Below are 26,215 nucleotides of genomic sequence, written 5' to 3' on the forward strand. Positions count from 1 at the left end.
AACAAAATTTTACTCAGTGCTTTGACTTTTATTTTAGTTTACTTTGGAAAACAAGTCCTTTATCCTCTTGGGACAATTTGAGAGTTTATTAGCTTACTTCCCACTAACTTTATTCTTTTATAGAAAAATAAAATAAAATAGACTTCAGATAATTCACATTTATGTTTACTTCCTCTTATCCTTGTCACTTTAAAAGAACACACGTCATTTTGGTTAACAAAATCTCTGCCTCCTTTAGGGCTAAGTTTTTTATCTGAATCCTGCAACTTGTACTACTTAGAACAGAGGTAATCTCTTCCTTTCTTTACAAATTAATTTAGAGCCAGTGGACCTGTGAAGAAATGTCATCTTTTAAAGATGATATTCTTCATCTCAAAGCAAGTTTAATCAGAGTTCAGAAACATCGGCGGTAAACTTTAAAAACAAAGATCTCAATTCATCCCTGGATTTGGGCTTTACATTCTCATATTCATCTGGAAGCTTGGAGTTAAAATTTTAGCCAGTGAATAGGATTTCTTGAAATGCCCAAGTGTTTCCCCCTGGAGAATGATTCTAAGCAGAAGATCGAAATCTAGGACTAGGGCCATTGACTCGTTGACAGTTTATCATGTTTTGCCCACACTCCAGCAGAAGTATTCAGAGCCACAGTTCAACTGGAGGACAGCATCTCCCACATGACAATGACAGCTTTTGAACAGGGTCGCCTCCAAACTGACAATGCTGCTTTGCTCAAGTTAGCTAAAACTTCCAAGAAGGATAATGAGGAATATTAAAATATTTAAGGATTAATAGTTCTCTAAATTTTTAAAAACGATCTTCATCTACAAAATGAAAGGGTTGGATTATAGAGAGATTTTTAAAGTATGTTTGGGCTCCTGTCTTGTTTTGTCACTACCTTCTCCACCAGAAAGCCCTCAGAAGAAAAAAAATGCCATAACAAAATTATTATTAAATTATTACTGAAACAAATTATTTTGGTCTGATTTTCTTTTTCCCCAATATTGAATAAGATATATTTCTTTTACTCTCTTTCATTGAAGCATACTTTACATCAAAAGGAATGCACACATTCAGTTCAATAAATTTTTTAATAGTTTATTGTCAAATTGATTTCCGTAAAACATCCAGTGCTCTTCCCCACAAGTGCCCTCCTCCATAACCACCACCTCTTTTCCCCACTCCCCCTTCCCCTTCAACCCTCAGTTCATTTTCAGTATTCAATAGTCTCTCAAGTTTTGCGTCCCCCTCTCTCCCCAACTCTCTTTCCCTCTTCCCCTCCCCCGGGTCCTCCATTAGGTTTCTCCTGTTCGACCTTTGAGTGCAAACATATGATTTCTGTCCTTCTCTCCCTGACTTATTTCGCTTAGCATGACACCCTCAGGGTCCATCCACTTTCCTACAAATGGCCATATGTCATTCTTTCTCATTGCCATGTAGTACTCCATTGTGTATATATACCACATCTTCTTGATCCACTCATCAGGTGATGGACATTTAGGCTCTTTCCATGTTTTGGCTATTGTTGACAGTGCTGCTATGAACATAGGGGTACATGTGCTCCTATGCATCAGCACTTCTGCAGTTCAATAAATTTTAACATGAATATGCTGAACAAAAACCACACTCCTTTCAACACCAAGTTTTCTCAAACAAATAGGCAGGCACTGGTAGGATTTATTTCACTCTAGATTAATATTACCTATTTTTGAAATTCATATAAATGGAATCATAGAGTAAATAATTTTATTTATAAAAGTATCACTCAGAATAATGTTTTAAAGTAATCCATATTATTGAGTGTATCAGTAGTCCAAAAATTTTAATTAATGAGCATTATTCCTTTGTATGACTACACCGCAGTTTCCTTATCCATTCTCCTATCTGATAGACATTTGACTTTCTTGTTTGGGTATAGTATGAGTAAAGCTGCTTTTATAAACATTTGTGTGCATGTATTTGATTGGATATATTTTTTATTTCTCCTAGGAAGTTCCTAGGAGGAGAATGACTGGGTTTTATGTCAGGTGTCTGTCTACCTTTTAAAAAACACTATTTTCTGAAGTGGTTGTAAAATTTTACATTATTATGTGCAGAGTATTATAGTTCTAATTGTATTACATTCTTGCCAACACTTGATTTTGCCCCTTTTAAGATACCATCCATTCTAATGGGTGCATAGTGGCATCTATATCCTTATTTTTGGAGAATTAGAATTGTCATCTTAACAATAGGGTGTATTCTAATCAATAATCTGATATAAACTTCCACTTATTGAGGTTTTCATGTATTTCTCTTATCAAAGTTTTATACTTTTTAGTGTAGAGGTTTTGATATTGTAAATTGAACTTATGCATTTATTTATTTATTTTTATTTATTTATTTATTTATGAGAGACAGAGAGAGACAGCACGAGCAGGGGAGGGTCAGAGAGAGAGGGAGACACAGAATCCGAAGCAGGCTCCAAGCTCTGAGCTAGCTGTCAGTACTGAGCCTGACGCTGGGCTCGAACCCATGAACCATCAGAGATCATGACCTGAGCCAAAGCCGGACGCTTAATTGACTGAGCCACCCAGGGGTCCCTGTAAATTGAATTTTAAAACAAAATTTATTTTCTGTTTTTCACTGAAATACAATTGCATTTTGTACATTGGTGTCAAATGCTATGATTTTACAAAACAATGTCATCTGAAAATAGAGGAAGTTTTATTTCCTTCTTTCCCAGTTTTACACATTTATTTTTCTTACCATAGGGCACTGGGTATGACTTCCAATACAACATTGAGGAGAAATATTTAGGTAGATATCCTTGCTTTCCCATCATAGGAAGGGGGAAAACATTCATTCCTGCTCCATTTAATAGGATGTTGACTTTAGATTTTTCCGTAGATCTAGATTTAACTCAGGATTTTAAGGTTGAGAAAGTTCTATTCTATTCCTGGTTTTGTGAGTTTTTATTATGAACAAGTGTTGAATTTCATCAATTATTTTTTCCCCAAAATCTATCAAGATGATATAATTTTCCTCACATATCTTTTTCCATTTTTAAATTTTAATCTAGCTGAATCTTTATATTTAAAATCTATACCTATAAACAGCGTAAGTTGTATACTGCTTTTGTAATGTAAGTGACAATTTCTGGCTTTAAGTTAGAGTGTTTATTCTATTTATATTTAACATAATATGGATATAATTGGTTTTGGTCCAACCATATCATTATTAGTTTGTTACTGTTTGTATCATTTCTTTGTTTCATGTCTCTTTTTTTTCTGTCTTCTTTTGAATTTTTCCTGGTATTTAATTTCTGTCTTCTTGGCTTGTAAATGTGCACTTAAAATTTAGGAGTGTTGTTCCATAGAGATTGCAATATTATCTTTCAGCATATCATAGCCAACAATTAATAAATATTATAGTGCCTTATGTATAAGAACCTTAAAACAGTATGTTTCCATTTTTTATTTCTCATTTTTTATACTTGTTATGCTTTTTAGTTTTATATATTATAAATGCAGCAGTACATAATTATTTTTGCCTTATATAGTTAATTATTTTTTTTAAATGTTAAATACATCAGTCAAAGTAATTTTATTTCCTACCTATTTTTCCTTTATGGTGCTTTTCATTTACTCTTATATATTGAGCTTCATCTAGTTATCTTTTCTTTCAGCTGGTAGTATTTCCTTTAAGATTTCCTATAGTACAGATAAGCTGATCATAAACAAATTCAGCTGTGCTTAATTGAAAATGTTTTCATTCTGCCTTCATTTTTGAAACATAATTTTACTGGTTATAGAATTCTAAGTTGGGATTTTATTTTGCTCTTTCTAGATGTAAGATAATATTCTACTACCTTTCAGCTTCAATTGCTTTTGATGAGAAATATGTAATTCATATTATAGTTTTTCCCTGTTCAAATGGAATTTGTTCATTTTCTCTAATGCTTTAAAAATTTTTTTAAGTTTAGTTATTTGTTTTGAAAGAGAGAGAGCATGCACATAGTGGGGCAGGGGCAGAGAGAGAGGGAGAAAGAGAATCCCCAACATCTAATCCATGCTGACAGTGAGGAGCCTGATACGGGGTTCAAACTCATGAACTGTGAGATCATGACCTGAGCCAAAATCAAGAGTCAGACACTTAACCGACTTGGCCACCCAGATGCCCCTAAAATTTTTTATCTTATGTTCAGTTTTTAGAAATTTGACTTTAATATGGACATGTGTATGTACTTGTTGGGTAGTTGATAAGTTTCTTATATCTGTGGGTTAAATTTCATATTTATTTATTCTGTGGGTTAAATTTTAAATCAAATTTGTAAAATTTTGACTATCATTACCTTGTTTTTTTTTTGCCTTGATCTTTCTCTGCACTTCTGTGTGTCCAATACACACACTGTCAGTATTGTCCAACAGATCACCAGGACCAATCACTACTTTTAGGTTTATTTTTTTCTGTACTTCAACACCGCTAATTTTCTATTGTCCTCTCTTCAAAGCTCACTATTGTTTCTTTATTATGCAATTATTAAGCTTTCCCACTGTTTTTTTAAATTTATAGTATTATTTTCCAGTTTTAAAATATTTTATTTTTTTACTGAGACTTCATTTGTTCAACCATATATATCTTCTGTTTTGGAAACCCATAGATGTCTTAATAACAGTTGTGTTGAAATCATTATCTACTAATTTTAAAATATTTGGATTTGTTTCTGTTAATTGCTTCCTCCGATATCAGGCTAGAGTGATATATTCCCTAGTCTTCCTACATCTAGCAATTATTGATTATATGTTAAATATTTAAAATGCTACAGTGTTGAGAGTCTGAATTTTGCCATCTTTTGAGTGTTGAATGTTTCATTTCTTTAGTAGGCAGTTCAAGTACTAGCAGATCACCTTCAGCCTTTGAGACTTGTTTTTATGATACATTAGGTTGGACATAGCAGTCTTTAATCTTGGGCTAAAGTACACTTATACCAAATATGCATCTATCTGGGTTCTTTTTTGAATGCTGAGGGTGTTCTGGGATCTTTCTTTATTATTTCTTATTGGCCAATATTTCTATGTCTTCCAGCATTGTGCAATCTGTGGAATCTATATCTATTTCACATCTCCCTGTGGTTGTTCTTTTGCAGGCCCTACAAAATCTTTACCTGCTCATGAGTAGCTTAGTACTCAGTTACATATTTCTGTAGCTCCTATCCTCTATATATCTTCCTTCTCTCTACTATAATACACTAGAAATTCCAGCTGCCTCAGCATCATTAAACTCTGATCTCTGCCCACATTTTTTTTTTAAATTTCAGCAAGATTTCTTCTTCAATTATGCCTCCCAAAGCCATAATGTAGAAAGTGCCTCTAGGCTGAAAACCACTTTATTCATGAGCTCATCTCAAAGCCTGTCTAATTTCTGAAATCATGTAGTTCATATGTATTTTCTTGTGTCATATTCCTTTAAGTTAAGAGGATTAATCTAGTAATAGATGCCTTTCATGACTAGAAGTGGAAGCATTCATTTCTTTCAAAACAAATATTTTTCTCTTTTATTCTAGAAACTTTTCCATACTAGAAACATTCTTTTACTTGTCATCAGGAATATATTTTCTTAAGGGCACTTTGGTGGCTCAGTAGGTTAAGCCTCTGACTCTTGATTTTGCCTCAGGTCGTGATTTCGTGGTTTCATGGGTTCAAGCCTCATGTCAGTCTCTGTGTGCTAACCATGCAGGAGTCTGCTTGGGTTCTCTCTCCCTCTTTCTTTGCCCCTCCCCTACTCACACTCTGTTTCTCCCAAAATAAATAAAAATAAAACCTTTTAAAAAAGAATATATTATTAAAATTTTTTACAAATATTATAAGTACATTTTAATTGAATTTCATTGAGTCTGAACTTCCTGACTCTGATTACATTAGATTAATTTGCAAAAAAGGAATAATTGCCACCAACTAAATGACAAAATGTGGTATTTTGAAACAACTAAATCTGATTCTTTTTTCTGTTTTTAAGTTAATCTGATTCTAACACAAGTTTTATCACCTTGAAGGCTGTTCTCTTTCAGAATCCAGAATAAAATTGTATTGAGCTTAATAATTGTATTTGAGTAAGTGAAACAGAGGAAAATTTTGTTTGTTTTATATGTAAATTATTAATTTAAGTAGAAACTGAGGTCTGAAACAAGTTGAGATTCACTGGGGTAAATTTAAAAACACAAACTCATAATATTTAAAGAAAGTTCTGTCATTATTTAGTTTTTGATCTTTTTTGTTTGAATATATTTAAAATTTCAATACATGACATCTTTTTCATATTTAAAAAATCCTCAATCAAAAATATATTAGTCTGATATATGACACATTTGTTAAATGTAATCTTTATATTTTTGAGTAAGTAGAAGGAAAAGATGCTTTGCCTCGTTGACAGTAGTTTAGTATAACAATGGATTATCAAAATGTATCATAAGGACTATAAGTATGGCCATTATTTACAAATTTTTATATCTGATACTATGTGAAGTAATTTTATTAATTATAACATTTATTTTACATGTAGTATTTTTTTAATGTTTATTTATTTTTGAGAGACAGAGAGAGATGAGCAGGGAAGTGGCAGAGAGAGAGGGAGACACAGAATCTGAAACATGCTCCAGGCTCTGAGCTGTCAGCACAGAACCTAATGCAGGCCTCAAACCCACAAACAGTGAGATCATGACATGAGCTGAAGTTGGGCACTTAACCAATGAGCCACCCAGGCGCCCCTTACATGTAGTATTTTTAAGCACAGTGTACAGTACTGGAAATATAGTGACAAACAAGATAGGTTTCTTGCTCTCCCAATTCTTACAAATTAATAAGGAAGACAAAAAAATGCATTATTGAACAAGATGATAATAGATTGTGTTATGTGTGATAATAAGAAGGAATAAGGTAGAGAGTAAAGAGAAAAACTTCACTAGATAGGGTAGTCAAAGAACGCTTCTTTGAGAAGATCACAATTCAGTGAAGACTTGACCTACAGAATGAGATGATTCACTCATGTGAAGAATTGGAGTATTTCAGGCAGAGGGAACACCAAATGAAAAGACTCTGAGATGGGATAGGGGCCAGCACATTTGAAGTGCATAAAGGACACTGATGTCACTGGCTTGAGGAAAAGAGTATTACAAAATGAAATTAGAAATAAGACCAGTAATAAGATTACCCAAAACAGAATTCTTGATCACACTCAACACTTCAGTCTGAAGCGGCCCAAGCTTATTCTTTTTCCAGAAAATGACTCTAACATCTGCTCATTCAATCTTTTCAAAACTTTGGATTCTCCATTGACTTGACTTGATTTCTTGCTTTTTCAGTTGGCTTATCTCCTACTTGCTATTAATCACCAACCCATGTCTTCTTAACTTGGAAAACATGTCTCCCAAAACTAGCCATTTCTACCAATGTCAATGGTCATCACCCTAGTCTTAGCCATCATGATCATGACCTCTTGGTTAAAAAATTATGTCAACCTTCTTGCTCTACTGCTTCTATTATTTCTTTCTCTATAATCCATTCTTCAACTTGTGGTCCCAGGATCACTCAAAAAGATTATTTAGATCACATGAGTCTCAAAATATTTAAATAATTTCTTCTTCTTGGAATAAAAAGCTTTACCTCATTATATATCTTATCAGTATATATTTAAAAAGTTACTTCTTAAGTTTCATGCTTTTGTACACTATTAATGAGCACCATCAGTGATGGATTAGATATTACCAATTAGAAAGCACCAATATCACTAGTTCTCTTATAGTTTTTCCTGGGATTTTATTTCATTTTTCAGAGAATTAGTGCTTGACAAAATTTAAGTACTCATTAGCCACTAATTTAGTGCTATTAAACCATGATTTATATCTATTATTTCTAAATCTGTATAATAATTAAATTTTGCTTTTTCTTATTTACTAAAACAGGTTTCTACTCAGTTGAAGGATGATTGAGCAATGGTTTATCACTGTTAAACCCTATATATATCTAATCAGTCTAATTATCTCCTAAACATTAACCGATCATCCAACAGGTTTCACTTTAGGAAGTGAAAGGAGTTTTGTTAGAAGGTTCACTCTTTAAAGACATCAGTGCTTCCAGTACGGTTGATGGTGTCATGAACAGCAGGCAAAATTCACTCACTTACAGTAAGGGAGACTGTTTCTGTGAAAGTCTGGCAATATGTTTTAAGCACTCTTTTGGTGGTTCTTCAAGATTACTTCTATTCTCTTCAGAATCAATTTTCATATACTCCCACTCAGTAGCTGGAAAATCAATCTGAAATTTAAAAAAATGATTTGCCATGTATTGTTCTTCAAAATGCATCATTAATTTAATCGCTATCTTAGGTTTGTAGAAACTAAAGTGAAAGTCTAGGTGTCTGTGCTCTTAATACATAAAAATATTTTTTAAAAAAATCATTAGGGTTTGAACTTGGTATTTAAACATACATGGTATTTAACAAATCCTCAATTTTTATACAAATGATATAAATTAGTAATCTGTAATGTTTTGTGAGGAGAAATGAGCAAAATAAAAACAACATTTGAAATTTCATAAATTAAATATTACATTTTTGCTTAATGATGAAATTATATCCTTTCTACATTTCAGTATTAAATTGTCTTTCTATTATTAGATGATAAAAATTGCAAATGGTAATTATACATTTTCATGTAAACACCTGGGAAAAGAAAAGTCAATACTCTATGTTGGTTACTACCTCAGGAATCTACAGGGCTGTGAGCCACTTTGTAGACATGAAATCTCTGGTAAAGATCTGTTTTGTAAGTATATAACCAAATAGAGTATTTTTGCTCCAGCTCTATTGCTCAGATTTATAGACAAGGCTAGAATTCAGTCCTTTTTTTTTTTTTTGGCAGAGTATGCTTTCCATTAAATCATGCTTTAGTGAAAATATGATTCTAGTAAATAAAAAAAGTTAACAAAATATACATTTTCAAACTATGTAAATGAGCTAGATATTTTAGTGCTCCATATGTGTGTTTAACGTTTTAATACATTTTTTTCATATTGAAAAATCTAAATAATTTTTTCTCTGCTGAACTATGTTCATTTTGGATCTCAGAGAAAATTGAGCAACATTATAAGGTAGACCATGTAAGGTACAGCTTGAAATACGTTGAATCTACTTGGATTATTATTTTTTTATAGCACAACATATATTTTAAATGGACAAAAAAATTGTATTGTTTACAGCATCTTAAGATAAATTGCCTTTGAATGGGAGCTTCCTTTCCTGTATTTTGAGTTCTACAAGATGTGTCTAGAAAGTTTACTGCATTGGAAAATGAAGACTGCTTAAATTGAATCGGAGAGGTAGTGGGAGAGTCTGGTTTTTCTTATTGATTAATTGCTGTGACACTGTCCTTCGGGTGGCTGAGGAAGTTTCATGTTTGCTTTAGACATCATGAGGCACCGGAGCTCCTGCAGGACGACCTTGATGCTGTACGAGCTCTGCCATTTTGCTAGCGCTGATGTGGCTCTCGGGTCCACCACTCCGTTAGAATTATTAACTCCATTCATGTTAATTTTTGTTACAAATCTTACAAAGGAGGGGTGCCTCTGGGTATTTAGGTCTTCATTCTATATTAAGGCTGTATATTTGGTTTTCATAAATTGTTCTTGGAGGACCAATTAACATCCCTGTCCCTCTCGTGTCATGTCTTCGTTATCTTCTAGACCCCAGCTACCTGTGCCATCGGTACTCCTTTCTGGAGTCAAAAATTGCAAGGTACTTTTACCCCCGAGCTCATGGTTGCTGCCGTCTTGCGTTGATGTTGCTCTTGGATTATTTACTAGAAAAACGTTTTAGCAATTTCATAACCTCAAAAATTTGTTGCCACATCAGTTTTTAGTATAATTTTTGTTATACTGTGCCACTCACTTGTTACTCCAACATGATAAAAGAACTAAATCATAGAAAAACAATGTTATAATAAATTTTGCCTCTAGAAAGGAAGATTAATTTCGGTGACTTAAGGAGAACTCCAGAATTAGCAGGTTACAAGTTGCTCTTTGCATGCCCAAATATTTTTAAACACATGAAATAAAAATACTAGAAATTGGGGTACCTGAGTTATTCAGTCGGTTAAGTGTCTGACTCTTGATTTCAGCTCAGGTCATGATCTCATGGCTTGTGAGATGAGTTCTGTGTCAGGCTCTGCACTGATAGTTCATAACCTACTTGGGATTCTCTCTCTCCCTCTCTCTCTGCCTCTCACCTGCTCACATACACATACTCCCTCCTTCTTTCTCTCTCAAAATAAATAAATAAACTTAAAAAATACTGAAAATATTATTTGATGAGCTAGTTCATTTTCATGTTGGTTTTAAGTAGAGGGCAAGGTGAATGAGGAAACTAAAACTATCAGATGAGAATATAAAAGTATCCCTTTGCACAAATATATAATACATTCTTTGATATATTTCACTTACAGATTTTTAATTTCTGATATATGAATGACACCTTATACAAATTGCATTATCTCATATGTTATGAAGCTGGTTCATGAGCCATTGATAGAAAAAACTAGAATTCCTCTCAAATACCTCTTGTTCTAATTTTTCACAGAAGTGAAGTTCCCCTAAAGTATATCTCATTACATTTGCTCTAGAATTTTTTTGAGTAACACGGATTATGGAGGTTTTAAAAAGTATCCATCCCTTTCAGTGAACTTAAAGCCTAATTTAGAAGACTCTGGTCTTCTTCTATGATTATGATTAATTAAGCCTGACTTTGGTCTCAAAATTATTTTTCATGGAGTGCTACTGGAGATCTCAAATGTCTCCACTGCATGTGCTATGACACCTATTTGTTACATTCCTGCCTCAAGCATTGAGGAAAAACTCCTGATTTTAAGAACAGTAACAACAAAAATTTTTGAGGCTCTTTGCTCTGGGATATGGGAAAATATTCAGACCTGATCATCAACCCTCTAATTCACACCTCCTTATATATTTAGATATTGGTTTCTTGTATTCGATTTATCCCACTTCCTCTCTTCATCCTTCTTCATTGACACTTGACCACCGTGGTTCCTACTATGATTTCATGACTTGGGATTCCTTAACGGAGCTGCTATGAATGTCCCTAGTGTCCATGGCTCATAACCATGACCATAGGTTCCCACCGGTCCAGCTTGGGGCCCCATGATTCTGTTAGCTTGTTCAAAGAACTATTCTCTAGACTGTAGATGTATTTTGAGTTTTATAAGGTACACGAATATTAGACCAGAAGTGCTATAGTAGTTCAGAGGAAAGAAAGCATACCTACCAATTAGATGGCAATTTGGGTGAGTCTTAAGGAAGGAGTCATAAAAGAGGGACCCATAAGGCAATTCAGGAGTGATGGGAAAGAAAACAACCAAAAAAAAAAAAAGAAACCAAAGCAAAACACAATAAAACCCTCTGCTACATTAGGATGCAAAATGTGCTGTATTCAAAGGACTCACAACAATAATAAGACTGTTGCCTCCCCCTAATACTATAGATAATGGAAAGTCAGCCTGTAATGAAATGTTAGGTAAAGTAAAATACTTTGGGTGAGTGATTAAGGAAGAACTGGTTTAAGAAGAAGGCCACAAGGCACCTGGGTAGCTCAGTCAGTTAAGTGTCCAGTTTCAGCTCAGGTCATGATATCATGGTTAGTGGGTTTGGGACCCGCATCAGGCTCTGTGCTGACAGCTCAGAGCCTGGAGCCTGCTTCAGATTCTGTGTCTGCCTCTCTCTCTGGCCCTCCCCCATCTCTCTCTGTCTCTCAATAATAAATAAGTGTAAAAAAATAAATAAAAAAAAAGAAGGCCACTTAGGGGTACCTAGGTGGTTCCATTAGTTAAGTATCTGACTTGATTTCAGCTCAGGTCATGATCTTGCAGTTTGTGAGATTGAGCCCTGTCAGACTCAGTGTGCTGACAGCAGGGACCTGCTTGGGATTCTCTCTCTCTCTCTCTCTCTCTCTCTCTCTCTCTCTCTCTCTTTCTCTCTGCCCCTTCCCCACTCATGCTGCTGTCTCTCTCTCTCAAAATAAATTTAAAAACTTAGAAATAAGAAGAAGGCCATTTACATAAAAGGAAGAACCAAACACTCTGGTATCTGGATTCCAACAAGTGGACCAAAGTGCTAAGTTTAGTTATCAGAGGAATGGATGCATATCATTAATTTTAGAAATACTGTATTTAAGGTACTATGCTAGATGCTGGGGATAAAACACTCAAAGCTTTCAGAAGTCAAGAAGTCAATGGGTAAAAAGTTAATTAGAAAGAAATATGTGGCCCATGTGTTGAAAGAAAATCTATTGGTTATTATGTGAACATGGAGGAAGGGCACTTAACCCTGCTTAAGGTAGAAACAGAGGAAGAGCATATGGGAGAGATTTCTATGGGAGGGCTTGTGGATCCTAAAAGATGAATATTAACTACACAAAGTTAGAGAAGTGGTGGGCTGTGGATGGGGAAAGGAAGGGGGAGGGCACATTGCAAGCAGAAAACAGTATTTGTAAATGCACATGAGCTAAAAGCAGGACAGCGCATGTCAGAAACTACATTTTCAAAGTTGCTAGAGCTTAAAGTGTCAGATAAGGAATGGTAAGAAAAACAATATGGGGAGGGTCATACTGTAGAGGACACCCTTAATTCTCTAGGTAGTGTTGAGTTATTGAAGAGTATAAATAGAAGAGTGACAGGTTCAAATTTAAGTTTTAGAAGGATCACACATGGATTCTGGATGTGAGGATGACAAAGCTAAAGGCAAGGAAGCCAGTTAAACTATTGTAAGCAGTTAAACTGTTGTAATCTAGGAGGGAAGTTTTGAACTAGGGCAGGTGTAGCGAATTGAGAAGATATACTTGGGGAACATATGGGAGATCAATTGGAAGGATACAGCATATACTGAATGAATAGGGAAAAACAAGGAGGAGGCAAATGACACAAGTGAAGGTATGTGGGGGACGTGAACACACATAAATAATTCAGGGGTGAAAACAACTTGGAGAGGAAGGTGAGTTCAGTTTGGGATATGTTGCCTTTGAAGCTGTCTACAGAATATCCAGATGGGAGGTTCAGCAGGTATGTGACCATATTTGCCTGAAGCTTGTGGTATGAAAGAATCTGAACTAGAGATAGACTAAGAAACGAAATCGGATAGATACTGTGAATAAAGCCTTAGTAATGAATGAGTTCTAGCAATTCCAGTGCCAAATTCATTTATCCAAATAAATGAAAACATATTATCTACACACAAACTTGTACATGAATGTTCACAGCAGTGCTATCTTAATAGTTAAAAGATAGACACAATCTAATTACATATCAACGTATCCAATGAATGGATAAATGAAGTATAGTATGTCCACGCAATATAATATTATTCAACAACAAAAAAGGAATGAATATTGATATATGCTCCAATGTAGATGAACTTTGAAACACTATGCTAAGTGAAAGAAGCCAGTCACAACAGACCAAATATTATATTATTTAATCTGTATGAAATGTGCAGAATAGGAGAATCTATAGAGATAAAAAAATAGATAAGTAGTTTCTTAGAATTGGGGAAAATAGGGGAATAAGAAGTTATAATAAGAAGTTATGAGATTTATATTTGAAGTGATGAAATGCTCTAAAATTGATGTTAGTGATAATTGTACCTATCTTTGAAAAAGCTAAAAAAACCCCAAAATACTACATTGCACACTTTAAATGGGAAGGTTGTATGGTATGTGAATTTTATCTCAAGAAAGCTTTTTAAGAAATTCTTCCAGAGAGAGTACATATACTGAGAATAGCATTGGGCAGCAGATGGAACCTTTGAGAACTGTCAACAGAGAGGATTAGCTGAAAGGGAGCCTGGGAAGGAAACAGAAAGGATAATGAGAGAAGAGTGTTCTGTGATGGGGAAGAGAGAGTGTCAAAAGTTGCAGAGAGGGCTAGATGAAGAGAACTAAAACCACCACTGCATAGGACATCTAGGAATAACAAGTAAGCCAGAATATAGTGAATGTAGACATGAATGGGGAGATGGGGAAGTAGAGGAATACAGAATAGAACAAGTGAAACATTGACTAAAACTCTGCTCTTGGTTCTTGAGTTGTGATAGAGCCACTCTGCTGCACTGTATACTGGGAGAGGTAGGAAGTTGACCCAGGTTAATGGAATCATGCAATCTATCTCCATTTCTGAACTCAGATCTACTTCACACCATTCACTGCTTCTGGTCTGTGCTTCAGCCATAGAAACCCCACCCACCCCCCAAAAAACTGACGGACTTGAGGGATTCAGGTTCTGTGACATACCACATCTCTTATCACACTAGGGCAGCTACCATGTGGCAGTAACTGCCTGTCTAATAAAGACAATCAGAAAAGTACAGATCTGAAAGAAGTTGGATAGGCATACTGTAACCCTTTCATTGTACAGAGGTGAAAATAGGTTTGGTGATTTATTCAAGGTTATAAAGTTTTTTTGTTAAAAAGCTAAGACTATAGTTTAGATTTTCTAACTCTGAGCCTGATGTCTTTCCCTGAGACCCATCTTGACTCCTTAACACAAACACTGGTTACAGAACTCTAATTTCCTCACTATAATCTTTAGGTTGAAAGATTCTGCTCTAAATTTAGCCGTGTATAATTAGAGTGATTTTGGTCATTAAGGGTTTTAACTTTAATACCTTAATAAGTCCTATTTTATTTTGCATATTTCATCATCAATTAAAAATATCCTGAGAAGTTTCCTTGTATGTCTATACTATTTAAAATTATTTTATAAAAATTTGCTGATTTAACTTTTTGCATACTTTTGAATGATTTATATGCTTCTCCTTTTTTTTTTTTTTTGTTAAGATAAATTTAGTTATGGCTCCAGATTTCTACTTGGAAATCTATGCTGCTATTGAAATACTTGAAACTTACCCGTTGATTCCACTTGCCAGCCTCTGTGTTCTAAAGGAGCTATTCCTCTCATCTGAGAAGAATCATCTGTTAGTCTCCCTTCTTCTTCCACCTCCACTACTCTTGATAAAGACCCTTCTAATCATAACTTTATTTCCTAAAAACCCTGATAATAACCAGACTTGGAAGATTCTCACTAAGCTGCGGTAGTTTCAATCTGGCAAGCAATAGTCTGATTTAAAAAAATGCATTGTCCTTTTAAAAGAAGGTAGTTTTCCTGTTACAATGGAACATCTACTAATCAATAACCTATCATATGTTGAATGTCTGTGATGTGTCAAGATCGAACAAACACTTATTCACCATGATGTCTGCAAATTAGAAATAGATCTTTGGTTACTGTTTGGTGAGGACTTCTTTTAGAGTGGAAGCCACATTTTTATTACTATTATTCTTCTCTTCCAGTTTCAACATCTTGCTATCCATCTTGCTAAATATTGTCCCTCACCCCAAACCTAGAAACTTAAGAGAGTAGAGATTCCATTATCTTTCTTTAGAGCAACTATGTTCAAAAGAGGACAATTTTTATCCAAGAGGACATCTGACAATATCTAGAAACAGTTTTGACTGTCAGAACTTGGGAGGTGCTACCTGCACCTAATAGGTAGAAGCCAAAGATGCTGCTAAATATCTCACAGTGTATAAGACAGCTCCCACAACAAAGAGTTATCTGGTCCAAAATGTCATTAGTACTGAATTGAGGTTGAGAAATCCAGTTCTAGAGAATACTATCTAGATAGCAGTTCCCAGTTTTTCCTTATAGAGATCGAAAGTTCACATTCTCTCCATTTCCACATAGGGGAGTGGCCATGCTTCATGTATCTGACCAATATGGTCATGTACAATGATGAACACACATGGAGCTCTCAGCAGTAAGGACCAAAGCCTGGAATCTCTAGCCACCTTTTATTCATGATTAAAAATCACAGAAAGAAGAGAGGCCTTAATAAAAAAATATGTTGGATGGATTTTGTTTGTAGTTTCTCCCCCACTGATGAGCTAATCATTAGTCATATAAGAAATAGACAATTGAAGGATTTTAAGGGAACATGACACAATGCAGAGTCAGGTGTAAGATGCCAATTTAATAATATATACCAATGACTGTTTTCAGACAATGGACAGAAAAATGAATACACATAATGAATATACTAATGGTAATGCTCATCCCTTTCCTTCCTGATCATGTTTGATGGAGAACAGTTTGAAATTACTATTACGTAAGCTGGGAGAAAAGTGTTTTGAGAGTACTGAATACAAAAAAAAGCACAAGAGGTTTTACAAATCCCAGTGGGTTAGAGAAAGAGAAGACTATTAAAATGTGTGATCCTAGAAGAAAATAGATTCTATAACTGACAGACTACTTATCAACCAATACTTTACATGAATACTTTTTTTCTTGCCATGTATACTTTAGTTTCATAGTCTGACACTTACTTGGAGGGTCACTGGGGATGGCTGGCTTATATCACAGACTCCTGGAGCTATAATTTCTATGGGAGGCTCATTCTGTAATGTCATGCTGAACAGCATAGACCCGAGAATGGATTTGCTACAAAAGACAACACATACAGACAGGTAAGAGTCACTTCATAAGAGAAGTTACTATTATCTATAAATGTTTTCTTCTGAAATGTAAACATAACAAGCTATTTTAGTGGCTTCATTCAGTAGCTAGAAGGGAATACAATATTCTACAAGCCTAGATACTGATTATTAGTTAATTCCTAATATACCACATACATGACTATGTTCACAGAAAACTACTTTTATTTTCCACATAAAAAACTGTTTCCACAATAGTTTCTGACAGGTAGAATATAAACTTAATTTCCAACAATACTGATTACAAGATAAGACTAAGAATCTTAGATTCATATTCTTGGAGTTATGAGGGACTCATCAATAAAGATATCAATTCTTCAGAACATTTTTTTTCTCTATAAAATGACTAAATTCCTTGGGCATCATTAAAGGTCTGAGCTCTAAATTTATAGAAAGAAAATATTTAAATTAGCATATGATCTGCAGATTCAAAATAGTTGTACTTCACAGAGGAAATGCTTCTAAATAGAAAGATTATTCATAGTCTGAATGTTTAAAAATAGGTTGTAAATTACCATTGTAAATGAGAGTGAATACCAGAAGACTTTAGACAGGAAGAATTCATGGATGGTTTTAACAACTTCAGTAACATCGAAATCCACAAATCTGTATTGGAATTAAAAGAGAATCTACACCTGATTATATATTATAAGTTAGATTACTGATAAAATGTTCCAATGATCATGGAGGACAGTCTTTGACTATAATGTACCAAAATAAAAATGTCAGCAAGTCAACACAAATTAAATTTAAGTTTATAAAGAACTTTAAGGCATCAAGTGAGTCTTTTGAAAACAGTATAGAGGGGAGAGGAGCTAAGATGGAAGAGTAGTAGGAAGACCCTAGGCTTGCCTCATCACTTGAACACAGCTAGGTAAATATCAGATCATTATGAATACCCAAAAATCAAACTAAGGAAACAGAACAGACTGCACAAATAGAAGGAGAGAGGAGGACACATTGTGAAAGGTAAGAGGTACAGAGATGTGGTTTGGGGGAGAAACAGATCACAGGTGCTGTGGAGGGGAGGGAGCCTTGGTTGTGGGGAGATGGGGAGAGTGAGAGGAGCACAGAGGGGGATCACCCAGGGAAAACACTTTCCCAAAGCTACTGACTGGGAAAACAAGAGGGGCTGATTTTCATGAGCATTTGCAACCAGTAGGGCTCAAAGACTAGAGTTTTAGAGGTCCATGGCATGGCTGGGGTAAAGCCTTGTGTGTACTACAGCACTCCCGTAGAGCCGGCAGGCAGGTAACCCACAGGCAGAAGGTTCAACCTGTGGATCACCTGAAATGTACTGGGAGGGACAGTTCCCCCTTCTTAGAGTGTATCTGAGAGAGGTGGCATTGCCTCTCTGGGGACAAAGGAGTCAGCAGGCACCGATTCCCTCTCCACCTCCTCAGCACAGGTGCAGAGACATCTGCTGAGGGCAGTTAACTCAGACACTGACTGTTTAATGTGCTTTGTTCCAAATTCTACACTCCTGAGCTCTGATGCAAGTGCCTTTCTGGATCAAACCTGAACTAATCCCAGTGCAATGATTGTCCCCTAGAAGACCAGCACAGGTCTCTGCCACACCAGTACCCTAAAGTTTAGAATTTTTTATTAAAAAAATTTTTTTAATGTTTTTAATTTATTTTTGAGAGACAGAGAGAGACAGCGTGGGCAGGGGAGGGTCAGAGAGAGAGGGAGACACAGAATCTGAAGCAGGCTCCAGGCTCTGAGCTAGCTGTCAGCATAGAGCCTGATGCGGGGCTCAACCCCACAAACCGTGAGATCATGACCTGAGGACCTGAGCCGAAGATGGACACTTAAATGACTGAACCACCCAGGCACCCCTAAAGTTTAGAATTTTAAAACTCAGCCGGGCTGGCTGGGATAGAGCAAAAAGTCCACTGCATTTGTCCAGGCAGGCAAGTTGGAGACAGACAATGTGAAAACAGCAGTCTGAAAAATACCTACAACACACAAGGGAAAATTATTCGCTCTTCTGGGCAGGCTTTCCTGACAGCAGCAAGCATGAACTTCTCTCTCTAGGGCCAAAGGAGCTGACTAGTTCCATTTCCCTTCCTTGTTCCTCAGCATAAACTAACTTCAGTAAACAGCACAAGGCCAACACTGGCTGCCTAACCTGTATATACCAACTCCGACCTCCCTGTGCTCCACTGGTACTGCTTTTTTAGGGAAAGTGTGCCTGAGAACTGGCATAGTAGGTCCGTCTGCCAGAAGACCAGTCAAAACCCCCTGCATGCACCCCATCTACTGACCATTGAGTTCTGCAAACATCACCTTTAGTGGAAATAGATTTGGGTTTTTTTTTAAACAGGCAGATCAGAGCATATCTAGTTAAAACTCATCACACTCTGGCCAAGGAACAAACACTCCCCACTACTGGCAAGGAGAAACCCTGCATAGGACTAAACTGAGGGAGAGCAGCCATAAACAAACACTGCCTGAAGTGCCGGGCCCTGAACATTATATGACCTCTTCTTCATAAAGTTATTTCTCTCAGAAGCAGAAAACATGACAGGCTTTCCTAACACTGAATAAACACAAAGACCTAAGCAAAATGCCAAGACAGGAATTCATCCCAAAGGAAAGAACAAGAAAAGATCATAACCAGGGATCTAATTGAAACTGATATAAGTAATATGCGTGATCCAGAATTTAAAGCAAACAATCATAAGAATACTAGCCGGGCCTGAAAAGACACTAGCAGTCCTTTACTAGGAAGGTAAAAGAACTTAAAAACAATCAAGCCAAAATAAAAAATTCAATAACTGAGATTCAAAATCAACTGGAGTAATGACCACAAAGATGGAAGAAGCAGGGAAATGAATGTGACATAGCAAATAGAATTATTGAAAATAATGGAGCTGATCAAAAGAGGGAAACAAAAATCTTGGATCATGAAAGTAGACTTAGAGAACTCAGTGATGCCATAAAGCACAACATTTGTATCATAGGAGAAGACAAAGAGGGAAAAAGGGATCAGAAGGTTTATTTGAGAAAATAATAGCTGAAAAATTTCCTTAATCTGGGGAAGGAAACAAAATTCCAAATACAGGAAGCACAGAGAGCTCCCATCAAAATCAACAAAAGCAGGTCAATATCAAGACATATAATAGTTAAATTTGCAAAATAGAGTGGTAAAGAAAAATCTTAAAAGCAGAAAAATGAAAGAATTCACAGGGAAGACAATTAAGGTTAGTAGCAGTTCTCTCCACAGAGACCTGGCAGTCCAGAAAGCAGTGGCATAGTATAATCATCATGCTGAATGCAAAAAATCAACAACCAAGAATATTCTATCCAGCAATGCTATCATTCAGAATAGAAGCAGAGAAAAAGTTTCCCGGACAAACAAAAACTATAGGAGTTTGTGTCCACTAAACCAGCCCTGAAAGAAACATTATAGGGGACTCTTTGAGTAGGAAAAAGAAACAGAAAATTTCTAGAAACAATGACAAAACAAGCATTAAAATGGCACTACAGAAGCGCCTGGGTGGCTCAGTCAGTTAAGCATCTGACTTCAGCTCAGGTCATGATCTCACAGCTCATGGGTTCGAGCCCTGCGTCAGGCTCTGTGCTGACAGCTCAGAGCCTGGAACCTGTCTTCAGATTCTGTCTCTCCCTCTCTCTCTGACCCTCCCCTGCTCATGCTATCTCTCTCAGTCTCTCAAAAATAAATACAAAAACCATTAAAAATTAAAAAAAAATAAAAATAAAATGGCACTACGTTCATACTTATCAGTAATTACTGTAAATGTAAATGGACTAAATACTCCAAACAAAAGACACAGGTATGTCAGAAAGGATAAAAAACAAGACCCATTTATATGTTGCCTACAAGAGATTCATTTTAGACCTAAAGACACCTGCATATTCAACATAAGGGATGGAGAAATATTTTTCATGCAAATAGATGTCAAAAGAAAGCAGAGTAGCAGCAATTTTGTGAGACAAACTACATTTTAAAACCAAAAACTGTAACACAAGATAAGGATGGCACTGTATCATAATAAAGGGATCCATCAAACAAGACAATCTAACAATTAAAAATATTTATGCCTCCAACTGGAAATGCCCAAATATATAAAATAATTAATAACAAACAAAAAGGAACTCATTGACAATAATACAATAATCATAGGGAACTTTAACATCTCATTGACATCAATGGACAGATCATCTAAGCAGAAAATCAACAAGGAAACGATGGTGCTTATTGATACACTGGACCAATGGACTTAACAGATATATTTAGAATATTTTATCAGCAGAACAAAAGCAGTAGAATACATATTCTTTTCAATTGCACATGGGAAATTCTCCAGAATATATCACATACTAGAGCCTCAAATCAGGCCTCAACAAGTACAAAAATATTGAGATTATACTATGCATATTTTCTTACCACAACTCTATGAAACTTGAAATCAACCACAAGAAAAAAAAATTGGAAAGACCACACATACAAGGAGGTTAAAGAACATCATATTACAGAATGAATGGATCAACCAAAATTAAGGAAGATAAAAAAATTATTGGACACTGGGCACCTGAGTGGCTCATTGGTTAAGCATCTGACTCTTGATTTCAGCTCAGTTCATGATCTCACAGTTCATGAGTTCGAGCCCTGCATCTAGCTCCACACAGAAAGCATGGAGCCTGCTTAGGATTCTCTCTGTTCCTTTCTCTCTATTCTCCCTTGTTTATGTTCTCTTTCTGTCGAAAAAAGTAAAACAACTTAAAAAAAATATGGAAACAAATGGAAATGAAAATATGACAGTCCAAAACCTTTGGGATGCAGTAAAAGTAGTCATAAGAGGAAAGCATGTAGCAATACAGGCCTACTTCAAGAAGCAAGAAAAATCTCAAATAAATAACCTAACCCCACCCCTAAAGGAGCTAGGTAAAACAACGAACAACAAACGAAGCCAAAGCAAGCAGAAGAAAGAAAATAATAAAGATTAGAAGAAATAAATGATATAGAAACAAACAAAACACTAAAACACATCAATGAAGCCACGAGTTGGTTCTTTGAAAAAATTAATAAAACTGATAAACCCCTAGCCAGACTTATCAGAAAGAAGAGGGAAAGAACCTAAATAAATAAAATATGAATGAGAGAGGAGAGATCATAACCAATACCACAAAATATAAACAACTATAATATAATATTATGAAAAATTATACACCAACAAATTGGGCAATCTGGAATAAATGGACAAATTCCTAGAAACATAGAGACACCAAAACTGAAATAGGAAGAAATAGAAAACTTTATCAGACCCATAACCAGTAAAGAAATTGAATCAAAAATCTCCCAATAAACAGAAGTCCAGGGCCAAATGGCTTCACAGGGGAATTCTACCAAGCATTTAGAGAGAGTTAATACATATTCTTCCAAAACTACTAAAAGAGAGAGAGAGAGAGAGAGAGAGAGAGAGAGAGAGAGAGAGAGAGAGGAGAAATGGAAGAAAAACTTCCAAACTCTATGAGGCCAGCATTACCCTGGTTCCAAAACCAAAAAAAGACTCTTCTGTAAAGGAGAACTACAGGCCAATATTCCTGATGAACATGGATGCAAAAATTCTTAACAAGATACTAGCAAATCAAATTCAACAACACATCAATAGAATAATTCACCACAACCTAGTGAGACTTATCTCTGGATTGCAATGGTGGTTCAATATTTGCAAATCAATCAGTGTGATACAGCACATTAATAAAAGATAAACATATGTTCTTCTCAATAGATGAAGAAAAAGCATTTGTCCAAATACAGCATACATTCTTAATAAAAATCTTTAACAAAGTAGGGATAGAGAGAACATACCCCAACATCATAATCACAGTATATGAAAGACCCACAGCTAATATCAACTTCAATGGAGAAAAACAGAGCTTTCCCTCTGTGGTCAGGAGTGATGTCGTCTCCCACTAGTATTATTTTATATAGTACTGGAAATCCTAACTTCAGCAATCAGGGCATCCAAATTGGCAAGGAAGAAGTCAAACTTTCACTATTTGTAGAAGACATGATAGTCTATGTAGAAAACCTGAAAGACTCGACCCCAAAACTACTAGAATTGATACACAATTCCAGTAGTTGAAGGATACAAATTCAACATACAGAAATCTGTTGCATTTTAATATGCCAACTATGGAGAAGAAGAAAGAGAAATCAAGGAATCGATCACATTTACAACTGCACCAAAAACCATAAGATACTTAGGAATAAACCTAACCAAAGGAGTAAAGGATCTGTACTCTGAAAACTATAAAACATTGATGAAAGAAATTGAAAATGACACACAGAAATGGAAAAACATTCCTTGCTCATGGATTGGAAGAATAAATATTGTTAAAATGACTCTAATGCCCAAAGCAATTATAATGCAATTTAATGCAATCCCTATCAAAATACCACTAGCATTTTTTTTGCAGAGCTAGAACAACCTTAAAATTTGTATTGGACTGTAAAAGACCCCAAACAGCCAAAACAATCTTGGGCTAGAAAAGCAAAGCTGGAGGCATCATGATTCCATACTTCAAGCTATATTACAAAGCTGTAGTAATCAAGATAGTATGCTACTGAGACAAAAACAGACACATAGATCAGTGTAATAGAATAAAGAACCCAGAAGTGGACCCACAATTATATGGCCAACTATCTTCTACAAAGTAGGAAAGATTACCCAACGAAAAAAGGACAGTTTCTTCAACAAATGGTACTGTGAAAACAGGACTGCATGAAACAGAAGACTAAAACTGGGCCACTTTCTTACACCATACGTAAAAATAAATTCAAAATTGATGAAAGACCTAAATGTGAGACAGGAAACCATCAAAATTCTAGAAGAGAATACAGGTAGCAACCTCTTTTATCTCAGCGAGAGCAACTTCTTACTAGATACATCTCCTAAGGCAAGGGAAACAAAGCAAAAAGGAACTGTGGGACTTCAAGATAAAAAGTTTCTGTACAATGATGGAAAAAATCAACCAAACCAAAAGGCAACCTTTGGAATGAGAGAAAATATTTGCACATGAAATATCTGATAAAGAGTTAGTATCCAAAATCTATAAAGGACATAGCAAATTCCTCACCCAAAAAACAGATAATATAGTTAAGAAACGGGCAGCAGACATAGATGGTTTTCCAAAGAAGACATATAGATGGCTAAGAGAGACATTAAAAGATGCTCCATATTATTCATCATCAGGGATTTATAAATCAAAACTACAACCACTTATCACCTCACACCTGTCAGAATGGCTAAAATTAATAACACAGGAAACAACAGATGTTGGCAAGGATGCCAAGCCTGGAGAACCGTCTTATACTATTGGTGGAAATGAAAACTGGTGCAGCCACTGTAGAAAACAATATGGAGGTTCCTCGTGAAGTTAAAAATAGATCTATCCTATGTTCCAGCAATTGTACTACTAGGTATTTACCCAGGGAATACAAAAATTCTGATTTGAAGGGATACAAGCACCCCTATGTTTATAACAGCAATATCAACAATAGCCAAATTATAAAAGACTCCAAATGTCCAATGACTAAATGGAGATCAAAGAAGATATATACACACATACATATATGCACTACACAACAATGGGATAGTACTCAGCCATAAAAAAGATGAAATCTTGCCATTTGCAACAATGTGGGTGGGGCTAGTGAATATTATGCTAACTAAAATAAGTCAGAGAAAGACAAATACTATATGATTTCACTCATAAGTGGAATTTAAGAAACAAAACAAATGAACATGGGAGGAAAAGAGAGGCAAACCATAAAACAGACTCAACGATACAGAACAAACTGAGTCCTGAAGGAGGGGAGGTGGGCAGGAAGATGAGTTTGATGAGTGATGGGTATTAAGGAGGGCACTTGTGATGAGCGTTGGGTGTTGTGTGTAAGTGATGAATCACTAAATTCTACTCCTGAAACTAATATTATACTGTGATTTAACTAACTGCAATTTACATGAAAAGTTGAAACTAAAAAGAAAACATGAAAATACTATAGAATTTCATTTTTCCTTTAATAGAAACTATGCAAAATATGAAGAAAAAATTCAACAAATAACGCTTTCTTTAAAACTTTAGTTTTCTGGGGGTGCCTGGGTGGCTCAGTTGGTTAAGCATCAGACTTCAGCTCAGGTCATGATCTCACGGTTTGTGGGTTTGAGCCCCTCATCAGGCTCTGTGCTTACAGCTAGCTCAGAGTCTGGAGACTCTCTTCAAATTCTGTCTCTCCCTCTCTCTCTGTCCCTCCTGTGCTGTCTCTCTCTTTCTCAAAAAATAAGTTCAAAAAAATTTAGTTTTCTGAGGCCTGCTTCTTTATTTTCTATCTAAAGATATTATTAGAAAGTGTCTTCCCAAGGTTGTATAAAAATATGACCCGAGATTATTCTAGCAGGATGGATTTTGAATCTTCTTTATCCCTTTGTTCCATCCCTCCTCTCAGCTGGAGAAACTTGTTTTTTGATAGGACAATGCAGAAGGCATGGTATTAGCAACCAAAAAGTTAGCTTAATGCCATAAAAATTTGAGAATTATTAATAGCACTTTTCATTATAGAGTAATAACCTTCCCCCAAATGGTCTGAAGTATCCATCTGCCTAGAAAATATTTGGATTCGTTTCAGGCAGAATGCAAGAGAAGAAGGAGCATTCTAACACCAAACCTGGAAGGTCTGGATGTTAATGTTTTCCATAGCATTTATAGAAAATATTCTGTGCATGCTTAAGGGTTAACAGAAATGAGGAAAGAGGATGTAGCATATTGGGTGGATTGCCACCACTTTCTAGCAATTTGAGATTATGGGAAGCAGAAGATGGAAAAGGGGAAATAGAATGAGTATGGCTGACATAGGTGTCCCAATTTCCCCTGCTTTTGCCTTTGGAAGGCAGATGCAGAGGAGTGTTAGATAAATGAGCAGAGCAAAATGCTGAAGTCAGAGGGGGCTCCTTTAGCACTCTGTGTTTCAAATCCTGGAGGGAAACCACATCTTGAGCCACTCCTGTACCTACTCGTGTTATGATTAAACTTGGGACCACATGGGAAGGACACAGAAGTAGCTCCTGAATTTAGCTTTATTGGGCCTTCTTTGGTTTCTGTATAGAAGGGATGAGATGTAGAAACAGCTAAAAATATCTGGGCGAAGATTTCCCCAAAAGGGGTCATATGGTGGGGATAAAGGGTGTTTATCATAAGGGCACCTGATTGAATTGAATTATCTACGCTAAGATCAACTAGGAGCTCTATGGTACCTAAAAGAGCCCAATTAATTCAGGGAGTGCTAGTAACCCCTAGCCAAGCTAGAAGAGCCCCAATCATGACCTACACTAGCTATAACAAACAGTTACCAGTTTAAAATGTGCATTTGATTTGGATATCAGAAGTCACCAGGCCAAAAAATCTGTTCCCTCAGTCACCCTATTAGGAAGAGAATCAGAGTGTCAGGAAGCTATCTGAGTGACTGAATGTTTTATCCACAAAATACTGTTTATTTCTAAAATAACTATTTAATTTACTGAATTGACTAATACTATGTCATTGCTGTAAAGTGTTTTTTATATGAGTTACATGCTGGGAGCTCATGAGGAAAAGTGTGATTAAT

At 35.7% G+C, this 26,215-nt stretch overlaps 1 protein-coding gene and 1 pseudogene across 2 annotated transcripts in view; both read right to left on the bottom strand.

The window, feature by feature from the left end:
- The window catches only part of PIK3C2G (phosphatidylinositol-4-phosphate 3-kinase catalytic subunit type 2 gamma), a 326,439-nt gene that overhangs the window by 208,074 nt on the left and 92,150 nt on the right, over positions 1-26,215 (bottom strand). For both annotated transcript variants that reach the window (XM_029955770.1, XM_029955769.1), the window contains 2 exons: positions 16,414-16,528; positions 8,158-8,288 (listed from right to left, as the gene is read on the bottom strand). In XM_029955770.1, the coding sequence (XP_029811630.1) occupies positions 8,158-8,288; positions 16,414-16,528 (246 nt within the window). The remainder of the gene's footprint in view (positions 1-8,157; positions 8,289-16,413; positions 16,529-26,215) is intronic.
- LOC115303931 lies at positions 9,381-14,989 on the bottom strand (annotated as a pseudogene).

Source organism: Suricata suricatta, chromosome 10 (genome assembly GCF_006229205.1).
Source record: "Suricata suricatta isolate VVHF042 chromosome 10, meerkat_22Aug2017_6uvM2_HiC, whole genome shotgun sequence".
Lineage (NCBI taxonomy): Eukaryota > Metazoa > Chordata > Mammalia > Carnivora > Herpestidae > Suricata > Suricata suricatta.